The 25,049-nt window shown below is 33.9% G+C and overlaps 1 protein-coding gene across 12 annotated transcripts in view; it reads left to right on the plus strand.

Moving 5' to 3' along the window:
* Positions 1-25,049, plus strand: part of ADAMTS6 (ADAM metallopeptidase with thrombospondin type 1 motif 6) — a 290,570-nt gene that overhangs the window by 169,857 nt on the left and 95,664 nt on the right. For 11 of the 12 annotated variants that reach the window (XR_014294256.1, XR_014294257.1, XM_082623510.1 and 8 more), the window contains 2 exons: positions 8,339-8,480; positions 19,989-20,096. Coding sequence is in view for 10 of the 12 variants with exons in the window: in XM_082623510.1 (XP_082479636.1) it covers positions 8,339-8,480; positions 19,989-20,096 (250 nt within the window). In the remaining 2 variants the exon portion in view is untranslated. The remainder of the gene's footprint in view (positions 1-8,338; positions 8,481-19,988; positions 20,097-25,049) is intronic. The other variant, XM_082623512.1, reaches the window with a different exon arrangement.

Raw genomic sequence — 25,049 nt, forward strand, 5'->3', positions numbered from 1 at the left:
TTGTGGCAAATTTTCTCCTGCATACTCAAACAGAACACAAACTGAACAGATTAGGAGAACTGAAGTGAGGCTGTAAAAGGGGTTGATGCTGTGAGTGTTAGAAATGTTAAATAAATGGGAAGCAATATCAGAAAGAATTTAGATTTATATAATTTAATAGCGTATAAGCCAAGCTTTAATTCAGTGATTACATATTTCACTTTGTTGGTAAAAAAACTAAGTTCTCTAAGTTCTATAGGAATGCCAATGTATCTAATAGTAACAAACAACAACAACAAAAACCCAACGCCCAGGAAATGAAAATGAGAAAATGAAAATTGGTCTTTGAAAATTTATTATAGTGACTCATCTTTTCTACAGTTTGAGAACTTTTTTGCTGGTCCTTTAACATACATTCCAAGAGTCTGGTTATTTAAGTATGAAGAATATAAATTAGCTCAGGTATAACTATGTTTAGGAAAGCAGATGTTTTTCCACATGTCATCTGCATCGGGCTCCAGGATTAGACTTTGGAAACTGATAGACTTAGGTCTCACTTCCTAACAGTGTGACCTTGGACATATTACTTAACCTTCCTAATATTCAGTGACCTCATTTGTTGAGTGAGTTTAGGTAGTAATACACACATCATCAGGTTGTCATGTAAATAATTATGTATAACACTGTAATGTATATAAAACACTTAATAGACATTCATTAAGTTGTATAGTATTATTTTAAATAATATTGAGGTTTTAAGCACTATTGCTCTATCATTACCTTCAACTATTTTGTGCCATTTTTTTCTGAGGATGAGAGATTAAATACTTTGTGAAAAAGTGAGTCATACATAAAGTACAGGCAAGCAACAAAAATTCTTTTTAAAGATTGTCTTTGCGTGTATACACTGCTGGGCGTGGGGTGGATGGATGGTGGGGGGTGGCCGCGTGGCACGGGGGGATCGGCTCGGTGCTTTGTGGCCGCCTGGAGGGGTGGGATGGGGAGGGTGGGAGGGAGGGAGATGCAGGAGGGAGGGGATGTGGGAACAGATGTATATGTATGACTGATTCACTTTGTTGTAAAGCAGAGACTAATAAAAAAAAATACAAAACAAAACAACAAAACAAAACAAAACAAAAAAAATTGTCTTTGTTCAAAGTTTACCTTAACATGATTATAGTGTAAAATTTTAGAAATTCAGGGCAACATTATTCATTAAAATTTTGGTTCATTTCTGCTAATAGCCAGATTATATTCTTAAAACTTATAGTTACATATTTTTAAAAGCCCCAAACAAGAGATTTTCAGTTACCTAGCACAAAGCTTTACTCAATCAAAGATCAAAAGATAAATGTTTAAAATGGGCTCTTTTGAATTAATTAATGTGATGATGAAATTGAAGGAATTAGAAATTTATTTTAGAAGGTAGCTCTTCTGAATAACCATACTATAACCTAACAATTTTTAATGTTAGTAATAGATAAATTGTAACACTGTACTTGCCTTGTGCCAAAACTGGGTAAAGGGCTATAAAGATAGACCACAGAGAATTTGTTTGACATCTTTTGGTAGTTATTAACAGAAAGCACTAGCAGTATCATTTTCTGAGATGTTTTTAATGAGATCATATAACCTAAATATTAAACACTGTTGAAGATCTACTCTCCCCAGAAATCAAGCCAGTCTGGAATTTCTCCCTTGACTTGGCTCATGTTTTTATAATGGAATCTTAGTGTCTACCACCAGAAAGACAAACTGTATGCATGCTCAGTATTCCTGTGCATTTTTGAAGGCTTTCCTCTGCTTGCTTTTTTTTTTTTTCCAAGTACCATTTCTCTCTCCTCTATCCTGTTTCTATTGCACAGCCCATTTGCTAGGACAATCTCTGTATACTAAATTCAAGGACCGGTTTTGATCTCTTGCCAGACCCTGCTTAGTTAAAGCTCTGTGAAGGCCATTAAACTCCAAAAGGGAATCCCTAAATTGCTGATAAAATACAGTCAAGAAATCACCACTGGTTTTGTCAGAGATGTAAAATTATTACTAGTTGCAATAAAGTGTTCAATTGAATTAATTGAAAGAATTAATCCAAAAAGCATTATGTAAGCCTTATTGCCTCTTTGCATTTTCTATATGTAAGCATGATTAGTGTTGACAGGGTTGTAATGGGTTTAATTATCCCGTATTTTATAAAAATATTTCTGTTGTGCATCCTCATGGGAATGCTCACAAAGTTAAAGCCATTAGTAAAAGATAGATGTGAAAGACAATGGGTAGAGATTTTGGGGAAAGTTGGTGCTTTTTTTTCCCTCTTTAATAGTAAACTGAACAACTCTGATTGTAATCTGACCAAGCAATAAAGTTTTTTTAAACACAAGGCCCTTTAAAAAGGTCAGTTCACTGGAGCACAAAGACATAATAGTAACTTGCTTGAATTTCTTTTTTCCTCTTTATTAATGCAGTGGACTTAATTGCTTTAACAGCTATGTGTGATATTTTAAATACAGTGATATTTTGATCAGGGATTGAGATTACATATATGTTTTATAGTTGGCTCAAAAAGAGTCATAACATTTTATTTTAGTTTCTCTTCTCAAGAAAAAGAAATCTTGAAAGATGAATTGTTTAGGAACTGCAGCCCAGCCAACAGAATGCATACTTTTCTCTACTTAGTGACTGTATAGGCCAAAGATGATGGTGGATTTTAACAATGAGCTTTCTATGATTTATAGAGATTCACTATTCACTATGTTCAACTGAAAACAGTTTCATGGCCTTTAAATGCCAATAGAGTAAAAAGTCTCTCGTGTCATTCTGAAACACTAGGTGATATTGATCAATCAGGAGATGGTGTTTACCAACTCCCAATATTTTTTTTCAGATTTCTTAAACTCGGTGATTCAATAAGTGGTTCATGAATCGCCCAGAAGCCGTCCTGATTAAATAATAGAGAACCCATTACCGTTAAAATGGACGTGTTATGCCAGCTTCTGATGTTTTCGACGACGGCTTTGCAGGTAGTGTCCTTCCTATCTGCCTGCGGGACTTATTTATTTATTTATTTATTTATTTATTTAGAAACTAGAGAAGATGAACCTGGTGTTATGGCTCACACTCATTGATGTCTGTGGGCTAATTTACCAGGCAGTGGAAGGCAGCCAGAAGTAATTTAGGCCAGTTTTTCATACATTTTCCACCACTCAGTGGTAGTAGAGAGTAATTTCATATAGTCTTCAAAAATCCTGGGGCCTCTGTGAATCAACTCTTGCTCTATTTAAATTAAAGCCTGTTACATTGTTTGAACTGTCAGAGATCCATAGCAAAATTTCCTACAGTTCCAAATTAAATACAGACTAGCCATTTTCACAGAAAGGATGGAAGCTGAAAAAAAAGAGAAGCAACATTATGGTTGAAGATGAACTAGGAAGAAAAGTAGAGCTGCAAGAGAAATGATATAAGATGAACAGGACAAGCAAGGTGCTTACAATTCCTCTATAGCAATTACCTTTGAAAGTCGCTATCAATAATTTGAGAGAAAACAGATTTTTTAGTTGGGACCTCTTTTTTATGTGGAACCCCAAAACAGCTTAGCAAAACAGATTTCTCCTTCCATTTATCTGACACATTTTGGGACTTCACTCTAACCCATAAATACCTTTGATAAGTCATAATTACATATGGAGAAAAAGAGCATAACTTAGTAAATGTTACTAGTATAGTGTTTGTATATTGGAAGCCTCAAGTTCAGTTGTATTCAAGCATCCTAGTCATATAGAGGGCAAGAAAGAAAGGTCTGACTTAGAGTAACTCATTTTAGAAGGTAATAATATTGTTAGTTTTGTGAAGATTGATAAAGCAGTTTATGAGAATGTAGTAGGTAAGACACTTGACTTGCCATAGATGAGTTAACCTAATTCATTTTTGCTTAATTTAGGTATATTAGCACAATTTTGTGGGAAAAAGTAGGAGATGGTATTATCTGTTAACTTTTTGTTGTTGTTGTTAAGAAACTGTTAAGATATGTACAGGGTTATATAGAAAGATTTAATTCCTTAGATTGACCCACTGTATTGTAGACTGAAGGTCTGTCCTTTATAGTATAATTGTTTAAGTGAAAAATAAATCTAAAATTTCAATTAGGAGTATGTCTTCATGTGTTCTGGAAACAAAGCCAACAGACCATATTTTACATAAGGATCTGTAAATTTTCATTGAAGACTCAACTCTGGCTCATGTACCTATTTTTAAGGCTAATTTGTGAACTCTGTAAATAAGACTTCTCTAATTAGAAGTAGAATACATAAAACATGACTTTGCTATCATACTGCAAGGATTCTGGAAATGTAAACATACTTTGATTTACTAATTTCATAATCAAGGGAAAAGCATGTTCTCAAACTAATAGACATTTTTTTGCCTTGTCTTAGAAGCATAAACAAAAGTAGAGTGTATTAATTCAATAATTACCTATAGTGCTGTAGATATTAATCAGGATTGGGCTTTTAGTTGTGAAATATATGCTGCTAGGGAATTAATCATAGTTCCACTTTTTATGTATACAGTTTTGATCAGGACAAGTATATCTATGCTTAACAACAGTAAGTTGTAATAACATCTCATATATGGAAACTACAGTGTTCTTCATTTCATTTATTAATGAGTGAGGTTTATGTTTTCTAAGTGAAAACATTCACATATGACACCAGGGCACAAACCAGCTATACTTAAAAGTGGCATTTTATGAGAAAATTCAAGATGATTTATATATAATATTACCACTATTAATTTGAAAATAGTATCATAAATAACCCTAGGCTCAGTATCATAAGAATTGTATATTGATTAACTAGAACCCTAGATTAAATAAAAATTACTCAGAACTTCTTTTTGTTAAAAGGAGACAATTACAAAATATAAGAAAATAACTCATATCTAATATTTTTAAGAAAAGCATTGGTACCAGAAGACTATACAAAAATGTTTATATCAGCATAATTTGCAATTTCCAGAAATTAGAAATAACTTAAATGTTTATTAATAGAAGAATGGATAAATAACTGTGGCATAGTCTTAAATGGAATATCAAAGAACAATATAAATGATCAGCTTACAGTTACACACATCAACATGGATGTGTCTCACATTCATAATATTGAGCAAAAGAATAAAGTCACAAAAGAAAACCTACAGTATGACTCCTTTTATATAGAATCCAAGAGCAGGCAGATGAATAATTGGGAGATAAATAATTACTGAGAAAACCAAAGAAATTATTATTTTAAAAATCAGAATATTTGTTAATTCTTGGGGAAACAAAGAGGAGTATGATTGGGGTTGAAAACTGGGAAATTTTCTAAGGAAAATAAACAAAGAAAAGCACTCCTAGGGTTATATATACATCTCTCAGATTCATGTCCTCTACCTTCCATACCTGTATCTGTGATATTTCATAATAGTAATTGATGGTACAGAGGCATGAACATATCCAGAATTATTATCGTCCAGGAGTTAATTAATAATTGTGGTCTAGAGATTTAACTTACTTGAAAGTAGCAGGAAAGTGGCAGACAAGTTTTAGTAACATTATGCAAAAAAAAAATACTTTCGTAGCTTCACCCTCAGTTAAGAATTAAAGTATGAAAACTATCTCACCCCCCAAATACTTTAATCAAGGTTTTACTGTATGTAATGTTTATGGTTACTAGAAGGAAAATATGTAGTACATTTTCTACCCAAAATGTACAAACAGTTTAAATCAACCTTGCACGTATCCCACACTTGCTATCCTGGAGCCAATACTAGTAGGTAAGACGCTTGACTTGCAAGCATTGATATTTTGTACAAATATAGCCAAACCCATTTTAAAAGGTCTTTGTTGATGCCATATTCCTAAATACATGTTCATTATTTAAAGATCTATATAATTTTTCACTTATTGTATTTCATACGGTGTTTTGTTCTTCTGCAAAAATATACTGGAAGAGAGAACGAGATGTCTAGATATTTAACTAGACCACATTAATACAAAGCAATAGTTACTTCCAAAGAATTGAAACACAAATCACTTTTGGGATAGACTTTCTCAGAAGAATTTTCCCACAGGTGACCACAGTGCATGCCATTACTTCGTCGTCTGGAGGCTCCTGCAATGGTCATCTGATTTGGTATTTTTTACAGAACGTGAACTGTGATTTGAAGACCATTAGTACCTGGGAACAAGAACTTTAAATGAAGCAATTATTCTTGCTTCCTCCTGGGTTAAGCCAATTCTCAGTTTGCTATCAGGAAAGAATTTTTTCCTCAGGTTATTTTTTCCTCAGGATCCTCAGGTTATCCCAATCTTAAACTCTTTTTGAGGGTCCACATACTTCTTCCTCTAAGTTTTTAGGTTAATTTTCTGTAGTAATAGAAGTAATTATGTACAATAATTTTTAATGGATTTTGAGTTGGTGCCACTTAGGTGTATATATCTTATACTTTCTTTGTTATGCTACTGGCAAATATTTTTATCTGTAGGATCCTGTACTTAAGTACTTCAGTGCTTAAAATTTTCCCATTGATTTATATAGAACTTAGCTTGATATTTTATTTTTATTACATATTTAGCTCCTTTCAGATAGACTTTTATAGTTTTGTTGTAGATAGAGATGAAACTAATATTTTAGGAGGAAAATTAGGAAATTAAACTACTAATACAATTATCTCATAAATTCTTCTTCCATTATACTTTTTCACATTGACCACTTTATCACTAACCTTAATAAAAATTTTGAATTTACTAGTAGAATTACATTTGCCTAAAATTTGCATACCCATATATTTTACATAATGAAATAAAAAGAACTTACTATTTTTAAAATTCACTTAGAAATAGTTTTTCTTGCTGAGATACATGACAATTTCTAAAAGTACAAAAAACAAAATAAAAAGCATTCTGTCATGAAATCTGGATAGTTGGGTGAAAAAAAGTTGTTCTCAAAAAAAAAAAAGTTGTTCTCTATTAGTTAGACACCTAGAGCAGTGACAAATGAAATGATTATAATAGCCAATAATAACATCCATCTATTCAGTACCACATTTAATATTCCATTTAAATATTTCTATTGTTTAAAAAATTAATCAAGAGGGGCATAAATGAAAGAAAAACGGCATAAGATAATTTTCTATCCTTTGGGTCTTTGAATCTATCACCTTATGCATAGTATGGTTCAGTTTTTTAAAGGTATTTATTTGCTACTGTGCAAATATACATTTTTATTTAACAAATTTGCTTTCACATTTTAAGAATATGATAAAATTTTAAGTGAATATGAAACATTATTATGCATGGTTCTTTCTTACTTACCTATAAATGAAAATTTGTACTGTCCTAAATAATAGTTGAGGAACTTCTACTTGTGAAATTATTTTCCTTTGGCAAAGTGGATGGAAAAGATTTGGGAAAAAAAACACAAGTGCTGGCACAATTGACAGGAATGTTGGAAAAAATTTTTAAATGTTGGCATAGGAATTCTTTAAAAATTCTAACTTACTCACATGTGAAATGAAAGTAAAAAAGCATCTGTCCTATTTTATGCACACTGACTAAATAAAAATGAACAATTATATTTAGCAAAGTATAAAGCTGTTTAAACTAAGATATTCTCTCTGACTTTTGGCGATCTTTATGTTATTTGTTCCACTGAATTAAAATATTATGTTTGAGTGCAAGCATACTTTGAAAAGCAGAAATTATAGAGAGAGGAGAACATTCTCTTTTCCAACTCTGATGATCCTAGATGAAATATGAAATTTTTGAGAGACTAAACACTTCTAATATACTTGAGAGGACAACTTTGGATCTTGGCCTCATCTGTCATTCAGCCCATTTGTTATTGAAATATTTCAAGAAGCTTTGGACATGTCTTACCACAGCATCTCTTGTTCTGCCCAAGGTGGAAGTATATAGATTAGGTCTTTAAGGATCACAACCACAATTTTTTTTCCACATTTTATGTTTTTGATTCTACTACCAGATGTGGTTATATTTCCACTGAAAACAAACAAGAAGCTTAGAGCAGTATGAAATTGTTTTGATTCCTTCAGAAATTAGTTTAAATCAGTGTTTGAGGCCAACATGACATTTTTAAATTGTTTTGTGAGGTGCTTATATTGTGTCTTGGTGCTGGAAAAAACTATTGGAGCTCTTATTCAAGTTTTAGTAAAGATATTCTATTTTTCCATATGATTATTTATTTGTAGAATATATTGTTTTTCATGCATCAATTATTAAAACAAAGAGCTCAACACATGGTTTCATAACTGTGATTGAAATAGTCCACAGTGTACCTAATTTCCTTTGATCCTTTATGTTGAACAGTTCAGGCCGTGGTACTTGCCTTGATAATGAGCCTCCCAAGCGTGACTTTCTTTATCCAGCTGTGGCCCCAGGTCAGGTGTATGATGCTGATGAACAGTGCCGTTTCCAGTATGGAGCAACATCCCGCCAATGTAAATATGGGGTAAGAAGTCTTAATCCTTATGTTTAGTCATTTATATGTGTTTTTCATGACACAATTGTTAAGATGGAATTTTAATGAATGTAGTTTACCTCTGGTAACAGTATTAACACAAATATGGCCTTTAACACTGCTCTTTTTCTGATATAATTTGTAAAATATCTATTTCTAAATGTTTCAGTAATCCTTAATTAGACAAGTTTCAAATGTCTTGTGAGGGTTCTGGGCAAAATTTTAAAATTTTCTAACATACTCCTTTTTTAAGTTCTGAGTTTATAATACCAACTTTTGTTTGTCTTTGAAATATTATGATTTTGAAACCTCCCTGACTCCCCACCTTTTCTGGTACTCTAATAATTGGGTTAAGGGCATTTTTACTTTGGCTAGGAGCCTTTATTTTAACTTATACTTTTAGTATTGAGTCATTTCAAGTTGCTTTATCCACTGCCCACATTCTAACACGATAACTGAGTGCGGACAAGATGACATTAACCCAAATAGAGAAACAAGGAAAATTGCTATGGAAAAAAATGGAGGTATAATGATTGACTCTTCTTGTCTGCCTAAAAAAGTCTCAGTGTCTATCTCAAAAAATGTAGAAAAAAATTATTTTTTAAGTTTCATAGAGAAAGATTTCAGTGTCTAATAGAGGAAGATGTTCATAGTAAATACACAATAAAAGCATGTTGAGTGAAAGAATAGGATTTTTAAATGAAGAGTTTGTCAAAAAAATTCAAAAAATATTTTAAAAGCAAGTTTAAGGCTTAGTTCCAACTTTTACGCAAATAGTGTATTTAAAATCCCTTTTTAAAAATAATAACAATAAAAGGAATTAAGTTTTAAGGTAGTTAAGACTAAACAATATATGCGTTGTACTGTACAAATTATTCTTCTTGGGTACAGTACAAAAGAAAGTGATTTTTTAAAATATCCCTTGAGTGACAAGTATATTATTATTCCTGGTAGGCTTTGGCAGCACATTTTGTGCACTAGATTCAAAGATTGTGTGCAACTATCTAAAGATCTAGAGCCTTGAGTAAAACTTTGGCATTTCTTGTCTCTCTGTGAAGAGTCTGTACTTGTTTCTTGTTTCTGTATGGTTTTAGTTTCTTTTTTCCCTTGGGTTGCTTTTTCCCTCAGAAAAAGTCAGTCAGACTTTAATCACAGTCTTTGTATATACTTGCAGCTTAGTAGGTTGAATATCATGATCAAATGTGATTACAGATTTTCTGTTAGATTATTCTCATCTATGGTCTCTCATTTCTTTGTTAGCAAGTGAAAATGTTAATCTACGTTTAGTGCTATATATTACTAACAAAGTTTCTTGGGTTGTAACAGATTCTTTACAACCACTTACACCTCTTAAGCTTGTGCCTGAAAAATTGGGTTTACACAGTTGACAGCACACACACACACACACCCAAAACACGTGTTTTATCTGGATTATCCCTAAGATTTTAAATGATTCTAAATGCTACTTTAGAAAATAATAGTGGCTTTGAAGGTGAGAATCCAGACAGGTAAACAAGTCATGCTTCAGATGGAAGCTGGAGGGAAAAACAAACCAGCCCTGATTTAGATGGCTATCTGAGTGTAGTATCCTGAGATGAATGCTAAACACAAGCACTGGAGGTTTAGAAAAGCACTGTAGCCTTTTAGTGAGGAGATACATTTGATGTTGAAGCATCATGAAATGATCCCTCTTTCAACTAGCAGGTCTCTAATGATGTCCGGGAAGATTTTAAACAATGATCTGCAGAACAACCCAGAACTGCAGCAGTGGTCAGCTTTCCATCTCCGTCATGTGGTCATTGTGAGGATTATCAATGACTACATCTGTAGTTATGAACAATCTTGCCTGAATTCTTTGTGAGTAGGTTCATTAATATACATTTGGCAATTTACCAGTGGAACAGAATAGAGACCCAAAAATGAACCTATGCATATACAATCAACTGATTTTCAATCAGGGTGCCAAGAATACACAATGGAAAAAGGATAGTCACTTCAATAAATGGCTTTGGAAAAACTGGACAACCACATTCAGAAGAATAAAACTAGATGCTTATCTTACAACAGATGCAAAAATTAACTCAAAGTGGATTAAAGATAAATGTAAAACCTGAAACTATAAAACTACTAGAAGAAAATATAGGGGAAAATCTTCTTGATTTTGGTATTGGCAGTGATTTCTTGATATGAAAAGTACAGGCAACAAAAGTAGATATAGACACGTGGTACTACATCAAAATAAAACGCTCTGCACAGCAAAGGCAGTCAACAAAATGAAGAAGCAGTTTATGGAATTTGGAGAAATTATTTGCGAACCATATACCTGCTAACAGGTTAATGTCCAAAATGTATAAGGAACTCCTACAGTTTTAGCAAAAAAGCAAGTAATCCAATTTAAAAATAGGCAAAGGAACTGAATAGACATTTCTCAAAAAAAAGATATACAAATGACAAACAGGTATATGAAAAGTTGCTAAACATCACTAATCATCAGGAAAATGCAAATCAAAACTGCAATGAGATATCACCTTACACCTGTTAGGATGGTTATTATAAAAAAAAAGATAACTGGTGTTCACAAGAATGTGGAGAAAAGAGAATTCTTATACACTGTTGGTGGGAATGTAAATTTGTGCAGCCACTGTGGAAAACAATATGGAGCTTTCTCAAAAAATTAAAATTAGAACTACCATATTATCTAGGCTTCCTACTCCTGGGTGTATATCCAGAGGAATTGAAGGCAGGATCTTTGAGTGTGTATTCTCATATTTATTGCAACATTATTCACAATAGCTAAGACATGGTAGCAACCTAAATGTTCATTGACCACCAACAGATTTTACTCAGCAACAACTTTTTACAGCGAACACCAGCTAACTTGTTCTTGAAACCTTTAGAAAGTTAAAGAGTATGACGAGCATGCAAAGTGCTTTTCATTTACCTGGCACATGGCAGATACTCTATGCATGTTTCCCTTCCCTCTGTGAATATCTATGTCATCCATGATACCATCCTATATAGCTGATATGCTAATAGTGCTTTAGGAGAATCTGAGCCATCTGTACTTCGGGGACCATGTTAAGATACTCTAAGGGTCACATTTTGACTCATTCTCTTCCTTCACTCTCAGCTCACATGCAGTTTCTCTTCAGACAGATTTTCTGTCTGATCCATCTATATGCAAAGTCTTCTCCCATTTACTTACATTTATGCTCCCAGTTAAAGCATAAAGGAAATTATGCTTTTTATTTCCTTCATAGCACTTATTACAATCCATAATCATTTTGCTTATTTGATTGCTTGTTAATTAGTTAAATGTGATCTTCTAGGTAAGGCCTTTCCTAACAACCTTATCTAAAATTGTGCATGCATGCATGCACACACGTACACAAACACACTCACTTCTTGTCATTTTTCCTTGTTTTATTTTAATCCTTACCATTTGTTACTTTCTAACATACTATGTATTTTACTTGTTCATCTTGCTTACTGCCTGCCTGTTTATTCATGGCTATTTATAAAGTGAGTAGCACAATGCCTGCCTCATAATAGGAGCTCAGAAAATATTTGGTGAATAAATGAGTGAGAAGAATTATCTGGTAAAGAAAGAGAGGAGTAAATTCATACAGCCACTATGGAGAACAGTATGGAGGTTCCTCAAAAAACTAAAAATAGAACTACCATATGACCCAGCAATCCCACTACTGGGCATATACTCTGAGAAAACCATAATTCAAAAAGAGACATGTACACAATGTTCATTGCAGCACTATTTACAATAGCCAGGACATGGAAGCAACCTAAGTGTCCACTGACAGATGAATGGATAAAGAAGATGTGGCACATATATATACAATGAAATATTCCTCAGTCGTGAAAAGAAACGAAATTGAGTTATTTGTAGTGAGGTGGATGGACCTAGAGTCTGTCATACAGAGTGAAGTAAGTCAGAAAGAGAAAAACAAATACTGTATGCTAACACATATAAATGGAATTAAAAAAAAAGGTTCTGATGAACCTAGGGGTAGGACAGGACTAAAGACACAGACGTAGAGAATGGACTTGAGGACAGAGTGAGGGGGAAGGGTAAGCTGGGACGAAGTGAGAGAGTAGCACTGACATATATACACTACCAAATGTAAAATAGCTAGTGGGAAGAAGCCGCATAGCACAGGGAGATCAGCTCCGTGACCACCTAGTGGGGTGGGATAGGGAGTGGGGGAGGGAGACGCAAGAGGGAGGTGATATGGGGATATATGTATACATACAGCTGATTCACTTTGTTATACAGCAGAAACTAACACAACATTGTAAAGCAATTATACTCCAATAAAGATGTTAAAAAAAGAGAGAGAGAGAGAGAGAGAGGAGAGAGGACCTTTGTGAAGACTATGAGGCTGTGTATTTGAAGAGCTGAGAGAAGGCCAGTGAGGCCGAAGCTCTCAAAGCAAGCATCATATACATGAGGCAAGAAAAGAGTAGGATCCAAATCAGACTTATAGGCCATGCTAAGAATTCTAGGTTTTTGGGCTTCCCTGGTGGCGCAGTGGTTGAGAGTGCGCCTGCCGATGCAGGGGACATGGGTTCGTGCCCCGGTCTGGGAGGATCCCACATGCCATGGAACGGCGAGGCCCGTGAGCCGTGGCCGCTGAGCCTGCGCATCCGGAGCCTGTGCTCCGCAATGGGAGAGGCCACAACAGTGAGAGGCCCGCATACCGCAAAAGAAAAACAAACAAAAAACAAACAAACAAACAAAAAAGAATTCTAGGTTTTTAAGAGCAATGGAAAACTACTGAAAGATTTTTAATGAATGAAACCAAGAGAACTTATTGATGTGCAGAGAATCACGGAATTTCAAAGACACATTATCTTAGGAAACAAATATGATTTTGTAATCTGGGAAAACCATATTGGAAAATTGATGACTTTTGTAAAGTGATCTATGTCCTCTTCCCTTCCCTTTTCTCTTCCCCTCCAAAAACACCCTACACAGAGTACTAAAGCAACTCTGCCACTGATAATACTCCCTTATAGCAATGCCCTTGTTTTTCTAGGGAATTGCAGATTTACTCTTATTTTATGAGAGGGTGCTGCTCCATAATTTTATGAAATGAATGGAGGTGTTTATGTACAGAAGTATGTGGGCTCCATAATTTTGACTTTAATATTTCAGAATCCCAGTGTATTGTGGTGGAAACAGAACATACAAAAAGAAAATATGACATTACTTTGGAAGCTTTAAGACTTCTCATTCATTTTGAATCTTTCCAGGGGAAATATGTTTGTGGCAAGTGCTCTGTTTTACTTACAGATCATTAAACTTTTTAATGTTTCTCTTCTACATACCTCAATTAAGTGATTAATGATAGAATAATCTGTAAATGGCTAAGTGTACTATATTTGTTCCATACTTTAAGTTATGAGAGATTTTTAGGATCTAATATTAGACATGGAAGATCAAGGGAATATATATGTTTATATATAAAATTGGATTTATTAATTTATAGTAAGAAATGTAGCCTCTCTGTTTATATTCAGTCAACTGTACTGAAATCTGAACAATTTTATTATCTAAGGAAGTCTACCTAGTAGACAAATTTATTATCAAAAGTTGTCTGGTAAGCATAGAATTAAAATACAGGATAGTATAAATTATTTTTATTTAACATGTTAATTAATATCTTTAATAATCATGCCATCAAGCTGTGTCTGCCTGAAGTATAGCTCTTTGGAGTAAGGGTAACCTGCTAAAGATAAGATATTTGAGTTCTCTAATCAGGGTATTATCCCTGTGGAGTATACTTAACACAGACCTCTTTTGTCTCTTAGACTCAGTTTTTAATATTTTCATGGTTACTCCCTTTTGTTTATTATTTTATCACTATCAACTAGCTAAGATTCAAGTAATTTTTGCTTTCTCATTGAGAATCATTCCAATAAAAATACTTTATTAGTCTTTTTAGGGTACTGTTGGCTAGCTACCGAATTTTATTTTATTTTATTTTATTTATGTTTTTTGTGTGGTATGCGGGGCTCTCACTGTTGTGGCCTCTCCTGTTGCGGAGCACAGGCTCCAGACGCACAGGCTCAGCGGCCATGGCTGATGGGCCCAGCCGCTCCGCGGCATGTGGGATCTTCCCAGACCGGGGCACGAACCCGTGTCCCCTGCATCGGCAGGCGGACTCTCAACCACTGCGTCACCAGGGAGGCCCCCGAATTTTATTTTTAAGAGATGCAGATAACTTGGGAGAGGATGATAGTGAAATACTTAGAGGTACATATAAGGGAAGTTTAAAGAAATTGAGTTTGAATAGCCTGTGAAAAAGAAAGCTAAATGTTGGCTTCAAAATCACTTTCAGGCTTTGGAACATTTATTATAGTTTGATTCCTGGTAACAAATTGTTCTCCTTCCCCACCAAGAGCATAAAAAAACACAGTTGCCTTAATTTTTACAGCTGGAGGTTGTAGATTAGGTAGTAGGAAGAATTTCAAGTTATTAAATATTGAAATTTTGTACTGAGGGAGATTGTAGAATCACTTTCCTTGAGGATTTTAAGGTGGTATAAATATTCTACAATATGGTTTGATATAGGCTTAGGGAGTAAAAGGTATGGAATTGTTTTAACACCTCAATATTCTTTTGGAGTCCAAACATATATCAGGCATATACTTGACAAGAAGTTGACGTAATTTTTATTTTTCCTTGAATTTCAAGCCAAAATCATAGGTTCATAATCATTTGTATTCTTAGAGATCAGTAGTTTTTACTCTGGATTTGCTTCTTAAAAGTACTTTTTTAAAATAAGTTAATAATTTTTAACCCTTTTAAATTGATAATTGTTTAATCTACATTTCTAGATTCATTTTTTGTTTATATATGTATATATGTGTGTGTGTATTTAATGTATATATAAAATACATATATGACAAAAAACATATATAGATATAATCTTTTTTTTTTGCTTTTTTAAGGATCTCTTGCACTTAAATTACCCACATAACAGGATTAACCTATTTAAAACTGAAGTAAGGGTGCATGATTCTCTTTCTTCAAATGCCTACCAAATAAATACCTGGAGCCAGGCCACAGGGTCACCATATGTTGGTTTTCAGTTTTCCTTTGTGTGATACAATGATAAGTAACCTTTCTAATCACTGATGCTCCTTCTTGACTTCTTCAGTGCTCTGCTCTCCCCCGGGCCATCATGATCCTTTATTCCAAACAGCTGTGGAGAGATATTACCGATAGGATAATGAGGACAGAGAACATTTCATATCCGGAAGCAAGGACCCAAGATGGCCTAGGCTTTAGGGTTTCCCAAGGGCAGAAAATTTGTGTGTATATCTTTATTGATCTTTACAGTTGTTTAAAAAATTAAAAAACAAAAACCATCTAGCAATAAAAATGCCATTTTCTCTTCATATACTGTTTTACTTTCTTAATGATACAATAGTTGTGAAATGGTTTTGCGCTTTTATGATATCCCTTTCCCTCTTATGTAAACTGCAAATTTTAATTTTCCCAGGTAAATCAAAGGGCTTTTCTTCCCATTTTTTAGCATCATTTAATAGCTATAGTTACTTGAAAAGAATGGAAACATTAGAAAAGATAATCCTAATTTCTTTTATTGTACTGAAAGGGTCTTTGACTGTAAAATAATCAACTATTCTATTCTGATTAAAGGAACCCGAATTCAGTTCTTTACAAAGTTATTTTCTGAATATCAGGTAAATTATTCTTCATTAGGTAATTACTTTAAAGCCCTCTCTCTATATTTTTAATTATGATTTATACTTGCTAATATTTTCATTGTTATTAATGTTTGCAAACCGTGTCATTCATTTGAAAAATCAAATAGAATAGAAATCTGGGAGTTGATATTAAAATTTTAAAGAAGTAGGAATGTTTTAAATGTCTTGTCTTTTGGAAGACCATGGAACGCTTTTGAGGAGTATGTTAACAGTATCCTTAAGTGGTGATGTTACATTTAGAAGTTCCAATAATAATAATGTATAAGTTGGTGCCTAAGCTCATATATTGAATGGGTATATTATGAATTAGTACATAATAGTCTTAATTTGAGATATTGTCCTTTAAAATACGGGTAAAGGGTAGGAGGATATTACGAACATTTAGTGAGTTTTTGTATTATATTAAAATAGAAGTAAACCTTTACTAATCAGCCTTAATTGGCCAATGACTTTATTCAATTTTGATACATTTAAAAGAAACTGAAAATTAGCTTAATTATGGAGATATTTTGGGCATTGATATCAGATAGCTGATTCAAATCCAGATTTAGTTACGATTGAAGCAAATTGCTAAGTCTTTCTGAACCTGTTTCTCATGCTTTCTAAGATAAGAAGATTGTCATGATGATTAAATGAGATACAAAGATGCCTAGCACAGTAGTTAACAGTATACCCTGAAAAAATGTTAGTTTCTTTCTTTTTTTCCTGCCTACAACATTGCTGCTAAGAGGTTATTTAGTGTATGCTGGAGTATCTCCAGTGATGGGAAATTTCAGTTTTATTTTATGATTGTTCAGGTCTGACTTTTGGAAGATTTTCTGTACATTGAACTGAAATCTGCATAGCCCCCAGCTTTTCTAAACCTTTTTTGCCCTTTTATTGAGAAATAATTGACACAGATCACTGTATAAGTTTATGGTGTACAGCATGATGGTTTGATCAACCATGGTCTAGGATCTAGCAGTTTAGAGAAAGAAGGGTATTTCTGAAAGTATGAACTTGTTCTCAGATTCTTTCAGGAAGTGTACCTCTTGCTTTCTCAGTAAGAAATAAAATTTTCTTGTTTTTTGTCTTCCAAGAGAATATTTTTTATCTTGGGATTCTTAATTGGGGTATCAAAATCTTTCTTAACCAAGTTAATATTCTAGATGAGAGATCTATTTGAAAACTCTTCAGTCTTCTCCAAGACTAGCTTAACATCTTGAGAGTGTTTCCCATCCTTAGATTTCTAGTCCCGTACTTTAAACAACAATCTGAGAGAAGTTAATGCCCTAGCAGAATTCAAATCCCCGAGAGCCCACTAACATAATAAAATCTTTTAAAAGCAAGAATCAAACTTTCAAAATGTGTCATTCCCTAAAGGATAAGAGGGCTTTATCAGAGGACTGTATTGTGAATCTTGAGATTAAAGTTTTGGAAAGAGTATCTTGAGCACTTGCCATTTTGGGTAGAGATTTTCAAGGCATTTTTGGAAAATAGAGTTTCTATAACTTGACTAAATAGTATGTTTTCCTAATGGGTTCTATGAATACTGTCCTTTTCAGTGATAGAATTTTCATTGCATAGTTCTGTCCAAAGAAACTTTAGGCTTCTTTTACTTCTGTCTAAAGTAATCATAAAGTAACAAGAGGATGGTCCAGGATTATGGATAATTTTGTTAGCAATTTCCTAATACATTATCGTAGCAATGCGTCTCTGTTTTTCTGAACATATTTCTCTTTGAATATGAATATTTTTGATACATGGGATAATACTTTAAGAGCTTAAAATGGTAATCCTACTGCTTTTAAAATAAACTAAGAGAATATATTTAGGAACATATAGTAAGAAACCATCTCCTATAGAAAAGGAAGAATAAAGTAGTATAAATAACATTCTCTTTAAACAGAAACTGAAGCATTGAAAGAAAGTAGAATTTGTAATATCTTGGATTGTAAGAACAGGAAAGTTTTATCTTTATATTATGATCCACAGCACATGTTTTTCTTTTCTGATGTTTTAACTTTCTTCTAGCTCAGTAATTCTCCACATGGAATTTAAAGTAGATGAATAAATTAGATATAATATATAAATTTTGAAAAGTATTTTAAAAGTCTAATATAAATTTTATGTCTCTTTCTCTGCCTGGTGGAGTGGAACACCCTAAAGAGGGGCCCAAAAAGATTCTTTCTTTTTGCTCTACTCTGTGAAGCATCTCCATTTGTAGTAATGGTTAACCAGTGAATTCAATGTTACCGCTGTATTTCTGAATTGTGTTTATGTGACATAAATTATTTTTAAAATTTTTTAATTAAGATATAATTGACAAATAACAATGTTAGTTTCAGTTGTACAACATAATGATTCAATATTTGTATATATTGCAAAATGGTCACAACAATAAATCTAGTTAATATCTATCATGATACACAGTTACAGACTTTTTTCTTGTGATATGTGGTATAAGTTCTTACAATTATGTTTTGAGAATAAAAGAGCTGTTGGGGAATAATAACAATAGAACTGAATGTTATATATAAATGTGTCTTTACTTTCAAGATTAATATATTTTGGGCTCCCCTGGTGGTGCAGTGGTTGAGAGTCTGCCTGCCGATGCAGGGGACACGGGTTCGTGCTCCAGTCTGGAAAGATCCCACATGCCGTAGAGCAGCTGGGCCCGTGAGCCATGGCCGCTGAGCCTGTGCATCCAGAGCCTGTGCTCTGCAATGGGAGAGGCCACAGCAGTGAGAGGCCCGCGTACCACACACACACACACACACACACACACACAAAGATTAATATATTTTTATTGCAAATATATATTTTTTACTTAATGGTTCCAGTTTAAATTAAAAACCTTTAATATCAGTAATGATGCTAGTCTATGATCATATATAACAATAAACTGAAAATTTTGAGTATTTTCTTCAAAGCAATCTGTGTTTTGGCTGTTCAAAGACTTTACTTTGGGATATGTTGGACAGCTTATTTTAAAATCTGGTAGATTAATATAAGTGTGAACAAAATGAGGTATTTTATATTGCCAACATTACAATAAGTGTAATTCTCCCATGCTGAGGTAGGATAATGAGAAATCATAATAAAGAAGACAAGACAGCGCCAAATAACATCTGAAATATATCAGTTATGGAAATGGCACATAAATAGCAGCATTTGTTCAAAACCAAATTTCCCTTTCATGAAAGTGGGCTACATTGATGAACTGCAAATAACATTGCTAGATTGTTCTTTAGGCATTTATGAATTTTATAAATCATTTCCTATCCATTCCCGTAGTCTCTCTCTTTCTCTCTTTTTAAAAAATACACTTTATTTGAATATTTCAGTAGGACTAGGAAATCACCTACTTGGCCACTCTATTAGTAATTGGAAAGTTTGTGCTATTGTATGTTTTGGGGAGTAATAAACATATATTTCCTTTCTACATATTCATTCTTTCTCACTACTCTTCTCTATTAATGAAATTTCTGCACATTATTTTAAAAAGATTCTAATCAGTATTAAAAACTAAGATATACTGTATCCACTGAAATAAGAATTATAAAAACAAATATTAAAATGATTTTGTGAAATGAGTAACCTACCTTCCAGAAGGACCACCTCCAAAATCCTCATCTGTGATGCTTCAACACCAGCAAGAGACAAGTAATGCTTAGTATTGCTTATATACTATGGGTATTTTTATAGAAGAGTGGACATTATTTTAGTCTCTACTTCTGATCAACTTGCTTTTGCCTTCTTTCCTAGGAAGTGTGTAGAGAGCTCTGGTGTCTCAGCAAAAGCAACCGCTGTGTCACCAACAGTATTCCCGCAGCTGAGGGGACACTCTGTCAAACTGGGAATATTGAAAAGGGGGTAAGCTCAAATGATTCATTAGCTATTTAACATGTAGACTAAACTGATAAATTTCTGATGTTGATATTCAACCACTAGGAAATAATGCATACTAATTAAAATGTGCTTGAGAAAATAATAAATTCCTAGCCTAATGAGTTATCTTGATATCTGCAAATATGCATTGTTTAGGAAAGTATAGTGAGCATTTTCTGGGTCAGTTTCACCTTCCTATATGTATACGTTTGAGTTATATTTGCACAAAAATGTTCAACAACAATCTTATTTAATAGAGTCTGTTTAGTCATATGTTTGTTTTTTTTTCCGACAGTATCCAAGAAAATTATGTGATCCTAAAATAGATTTTATAACTATGGTCTAATGAGTCACTTTTAAATTGCAATGTGAGAGAAAGATCTAGTAGTAGAAGAATAGTTAATTTATTGAGCATAGTAATTGTTGCTAAATAATTTTCAGTTTCATCAGCCTAGTTTTCAAAAACTATAATTATTAAGAATTGTTCAAATAGATAAGAATATTTTAGGCTATTCCTGAAATTCTTTAGGAATTGCTATATATGTGGATTCTAAAATTTATTGCTATGGCCTGAATTTACAACAATAACGACACTGTCATCTGTTCTCAGTTCTGACTTCTTCCATGTTAGTTGGGCTAGTTTCAAAAAAGATTACACTGAATTTCAGCTTGCAATCTGACGTTTAAATAAAAAGAATGAAAGCTTTTGGGCAGCTGTCACAGTTTATTAATCCTTGCTGACGGCTTCATTCGGGACCCATGACCTAGTGCCATGTTGATGGCTTTTCCATGCTGAGTTTGGAAATGTTGGTAAATTATGCTAAATGTATGAATTGATAGGGTCATTTTTTAAAGATTAAGGATCTTTTTTTGAAACTTTTGTAAGTAGCCAATAAAAATACAGAGACCTTCACACACTACCAAAAATTCCTTGCTTTTTTTAATAGATATAATAGAAAATATTAGGAACTGCATTCTTGAAACAACAATCTGGGTTTATTTTGGAACCAACAATTCTTGTCAATGACAAGTAGCAATTTTTTTTTTTTTTTTTACAAGTAGCAATTTACATCAATCTGTACTTTTAAGAAATACACAACTGTAAGGGGAAAGTCACAGTGAGAACCTGGTTCTTTATTTGCCACTGATTATTATTATTGTGATCTATACCAATCGGCCACTGTTTCTATTTGCCTGTAATAATACTATGACTAGGCCTGATGGATCTTTTTATTTTACTTCATTGTTTAACCCAAAGCACAAAGAATTCATTCTTTTAAACCTCAGCGCTCTCCTGAAAGCATTGTGTAAACTATATAATCACTCTAAATAGGTAAACAACAAGTAGTGGCTATCTGAGAACACAGAACTCAACTCAATCATTATGGTAAACACATATTTAATATCTTATCATTTGTGCTTAATAGCAGGACTCTGGAATGTCATATCTTACATCTTATGTGCGTATATTTGACAGAGATGACATTTACATGCCAATTACAATTTTGAAGGCTACTTAGAAAATGCTCAAAATAATATCAAAGCTAACAGTATTGAATGTAAATTTAGATAAGCGAACAGAAGGGAAATATAATTACTTCTAAGCATAAATAAGAATAAGCACAGACAAGAGAACGTGAATAAAATGGGGCAGAAATGTATTTGATTTCTAAAGATTCACTTTCTTAATCTAGGCTAATGGTTATCAACTTTCTGATCCTTAAACCCTTTATTCAAATGCATTCTACATAATCCTGAGATATACATTTGAAAAAAATGGAAAAGCTCGGGTTAAAAGAACCCCTTGGCTGCCTCCTTACCCTGTCCTTAGAATCTTGTCAGCTTCCAGCATATCTTGGCACAGCATCTTGGGCTCCATGAAAATCTATTTAAGAACTTGGAAGCGTAGCAAAGTTTGTATACCAAGAGGTCATTAATATTCACAACATTAGAGTGTAGTTTCGTAAAGGCGATACATTGGATTTCATCATCTCAAATTAATCTAAGAAACAAATCTTAGCCATTCTTCCAGAGGCGTGGATGGTCTGTAGACAGATTCAGGTATAGGACTAGGAGATTTTTAAATGAATGAATTAATGAAAATAACAAATACACATGCAGACTCCTAGAAAGAAAAAGGACAGAGTACTAGGAGAAGACACTCAAAATATCCCTATCATTAACTTTGAATTTATAAAAAGGCTTTCAAAGAACTAGATCAACTTACATTTTTAAGGGAAAAAGAATACAAAGAACTATTCATGTGAGCTGAGCACTTCATTATTTTTAACTTATTTTTTAACTAACTGCATATGCTGTGTTATCTATTCATGAATTTTCGTTGTTGTTGCTTTTTTCCTTAAGAGAGAAGCATGTTTACTATTGACAAATGAGGATTTTCCTCTTAAGGCTATACCTATTTGGATATTAAACAAGAGCCCAGAATTTTGACTCAAACCAAAAACAGTCATGCAAACACTTAATGACAAAATTAAAGTGAAATTTTCAGTTGGTCTGGTCAACTTTGTGTGGCTAGTCTGTGTTCTTGCCATCTATAAATAGTTGACATTATCAGTAATAATGATGATAATATAATGAATAGTTTTATTTTTTATTAAATTTATTTATTTATTTTTGGCTGCGTTGGGTCTTCGTTGCTGCACACAGGCTTTCTCTAGTTGAGGCGAGTGGGGGATACTCTTCGTTGCAGTGCGTGGACTTCTCTTTGCAGTGGCTTCTCTTGTTGCAGAGCATGGGCTCTAGGCACGTGGGCTTCAGTAGTTTTGGTGCACAGGCTCAGTAGTTGTGGTGCACAGGCTCAGTAATTGTGGCTTGTGGGCTCTAGAGCACAGGCTCAGTAGTTGTGGCACACGGGCTTAGTTGCTCCGAGGAATGTAGGATCTTCCTGGACCAGGGCTCGAACCCCTGTCCGCAGGCAGACTCTTAACCACTGCACCACCAGGGAAGTCCCATGATAATGAATAGTTTTATACTTACACTGTGCCAGGCACATATTTGTTCTGTTTACTACTGACAAAAATCCTATAAGGCGGGTACTGTTTTAACTCCATTTTACAGATGAAGAAAGTGAGACTTGAAAGCCTAGAATTACATAGCAATTTAATAGTAGAGCTGAGATTCCAGCCCGGGTCTTTCTGATTCCAAAGAGGAAAACTTTACCCCTCTATATTGCCTCTGATTATACTTTACTTTCAGATGGGAAATTGTGTAGAATAAAAAGCAGATTTTCATTGTCACAGGAATAGTGAGTCACTGAGCCTGAGATGGGTTAACAATATGTTTTACCGTTTATTACTAAGTGTATTTTTCATTTGTTTACCTGTAACAGTTTGTTACCTCTGGAATCACAATAAAAAAGGCGCCCAGACAGAACATTGAGCTAAGAATATATGATAGTGTTAAAACTGGCAAAATTATGAATCTCCACTTTAAAATGAGAGAAAATCTATTTCTACATATTTCATAGAGATATTGTGAAGATGGAATGAGATAATATCTCAGTGAGCTTTTTGTTGCCTTCCTCAGAGGGAAGGTGTTAATTTATATTACTAGAGCATCATCGTTACTCTTCATTATTATGTGCCAGCCTTAGATGATGGTGGGCAGAAAATTCTTTGCCAGACTGTCTTAACTGGCAGTAATGAGCATAACAGACTATAAGCATGAGTTTGTGTGTCTCAGAAGCATGAATGGTATATCCATGACCTCTGATCTTAACTCTGAATTTCTAAACTACTCTCATCAGAGGGAACAAGAAAGAACCTACATCCTGTCTAGCCAGCAGGATAAAACCAAAGCTGCTCATAGCTTTTTGAATAAATCTTTTTTTAAAAGGTTGGGGGGAGGGGAGAAATATGGCTCAAGTGATAGCATAGACATATCCAGAGGACTGGATCCACAATGATCTCGTCAAACTCTGGCTGCAAAAGATATGGGATCTTTGCCCGGGGGCGCAGTTCCACAAATGTTCCATGTAAGTATGGGAACTGTTCCATGCACATTTAGCAGATGGAGTAAGAAATATGGCCAAAAAATTAAAAACTGATCTTTGCGTGAGTCCTGGGGGGTCTGACATCGCTATTACAGCCATTGGATGTTTGCCTGAATAAGCCATTCAAGGACTGAATAAGAACCATATGGTCTGAATGGATGTGCTCAGGGACAGTAGCATTAACCAAAGGAGGAAATTTGATGAGCCCAGACAGTGCGCTGGTACTGTGTGTCCATGGGTCACGCTTCTACAAATCAATCAATATAACTTTCAGCCAAAAGAACTTTTCTTAGACATGGCATCAACAATAGCCCTTTGGACAGAAATCGGAGGGATGCCATATTTGATGAAATGGTAAACAAAGATCTACACTATAAAAACTCTGATAGCAGTGTTGGCATTATTACCAAACAGGATATTAAGGATAATCAAAACCCAGTCCTTGCAAGCTCTGATGATGACCACAAAGAAGGTTTCAAATACTTGGTTTATTGCCAAGAGATTGATTTAATGATTCTACAAGCCCCAATTAGAGACATAACCTAGCATTTGGGCTTACATATACATGACATTGATTCCTAATATTTTTGCATGGGAAACACAGGGCTGGATTAGAATAGGATTATTACATGCCCTTCTAAAGCACTGGATATATAATAGGACATTTGCAGCCTTAGATCTTAATTCACTTAAAGTAGAATGTAATATGTTTTGACTGAGTCCCAAACTATAAACACAGAAGTGAAGAAAGAATGACTCTTCCAGTTGCTCTAGAAATTTAAATAGTATGGGATGACAAGTTCGGATTTAGAATTCAGGCTGAAATAAACTTTAGCATTCTCACACCTGCAGAGCAGAAAGATAAGGCTTTTAATAGCACTGTGCTCCAACTCTTATCTTTTCTGATTTAGGAAGAATGTTCTATA

The sequence above is a fragment of the Mesoplodon mirus genome (genome assembly GCF_964341445.2).
Source record: "Mesoplodon mirus genome assembly, chromosome: 5".
Taxonomy (NCBI): domain Eukaryota; kingdom Metazoa; phylum Chordata; class Mammalia; order Artiodactyla; family Ziphiidae; genus Mesoplodon; species Mesoplodon mirus.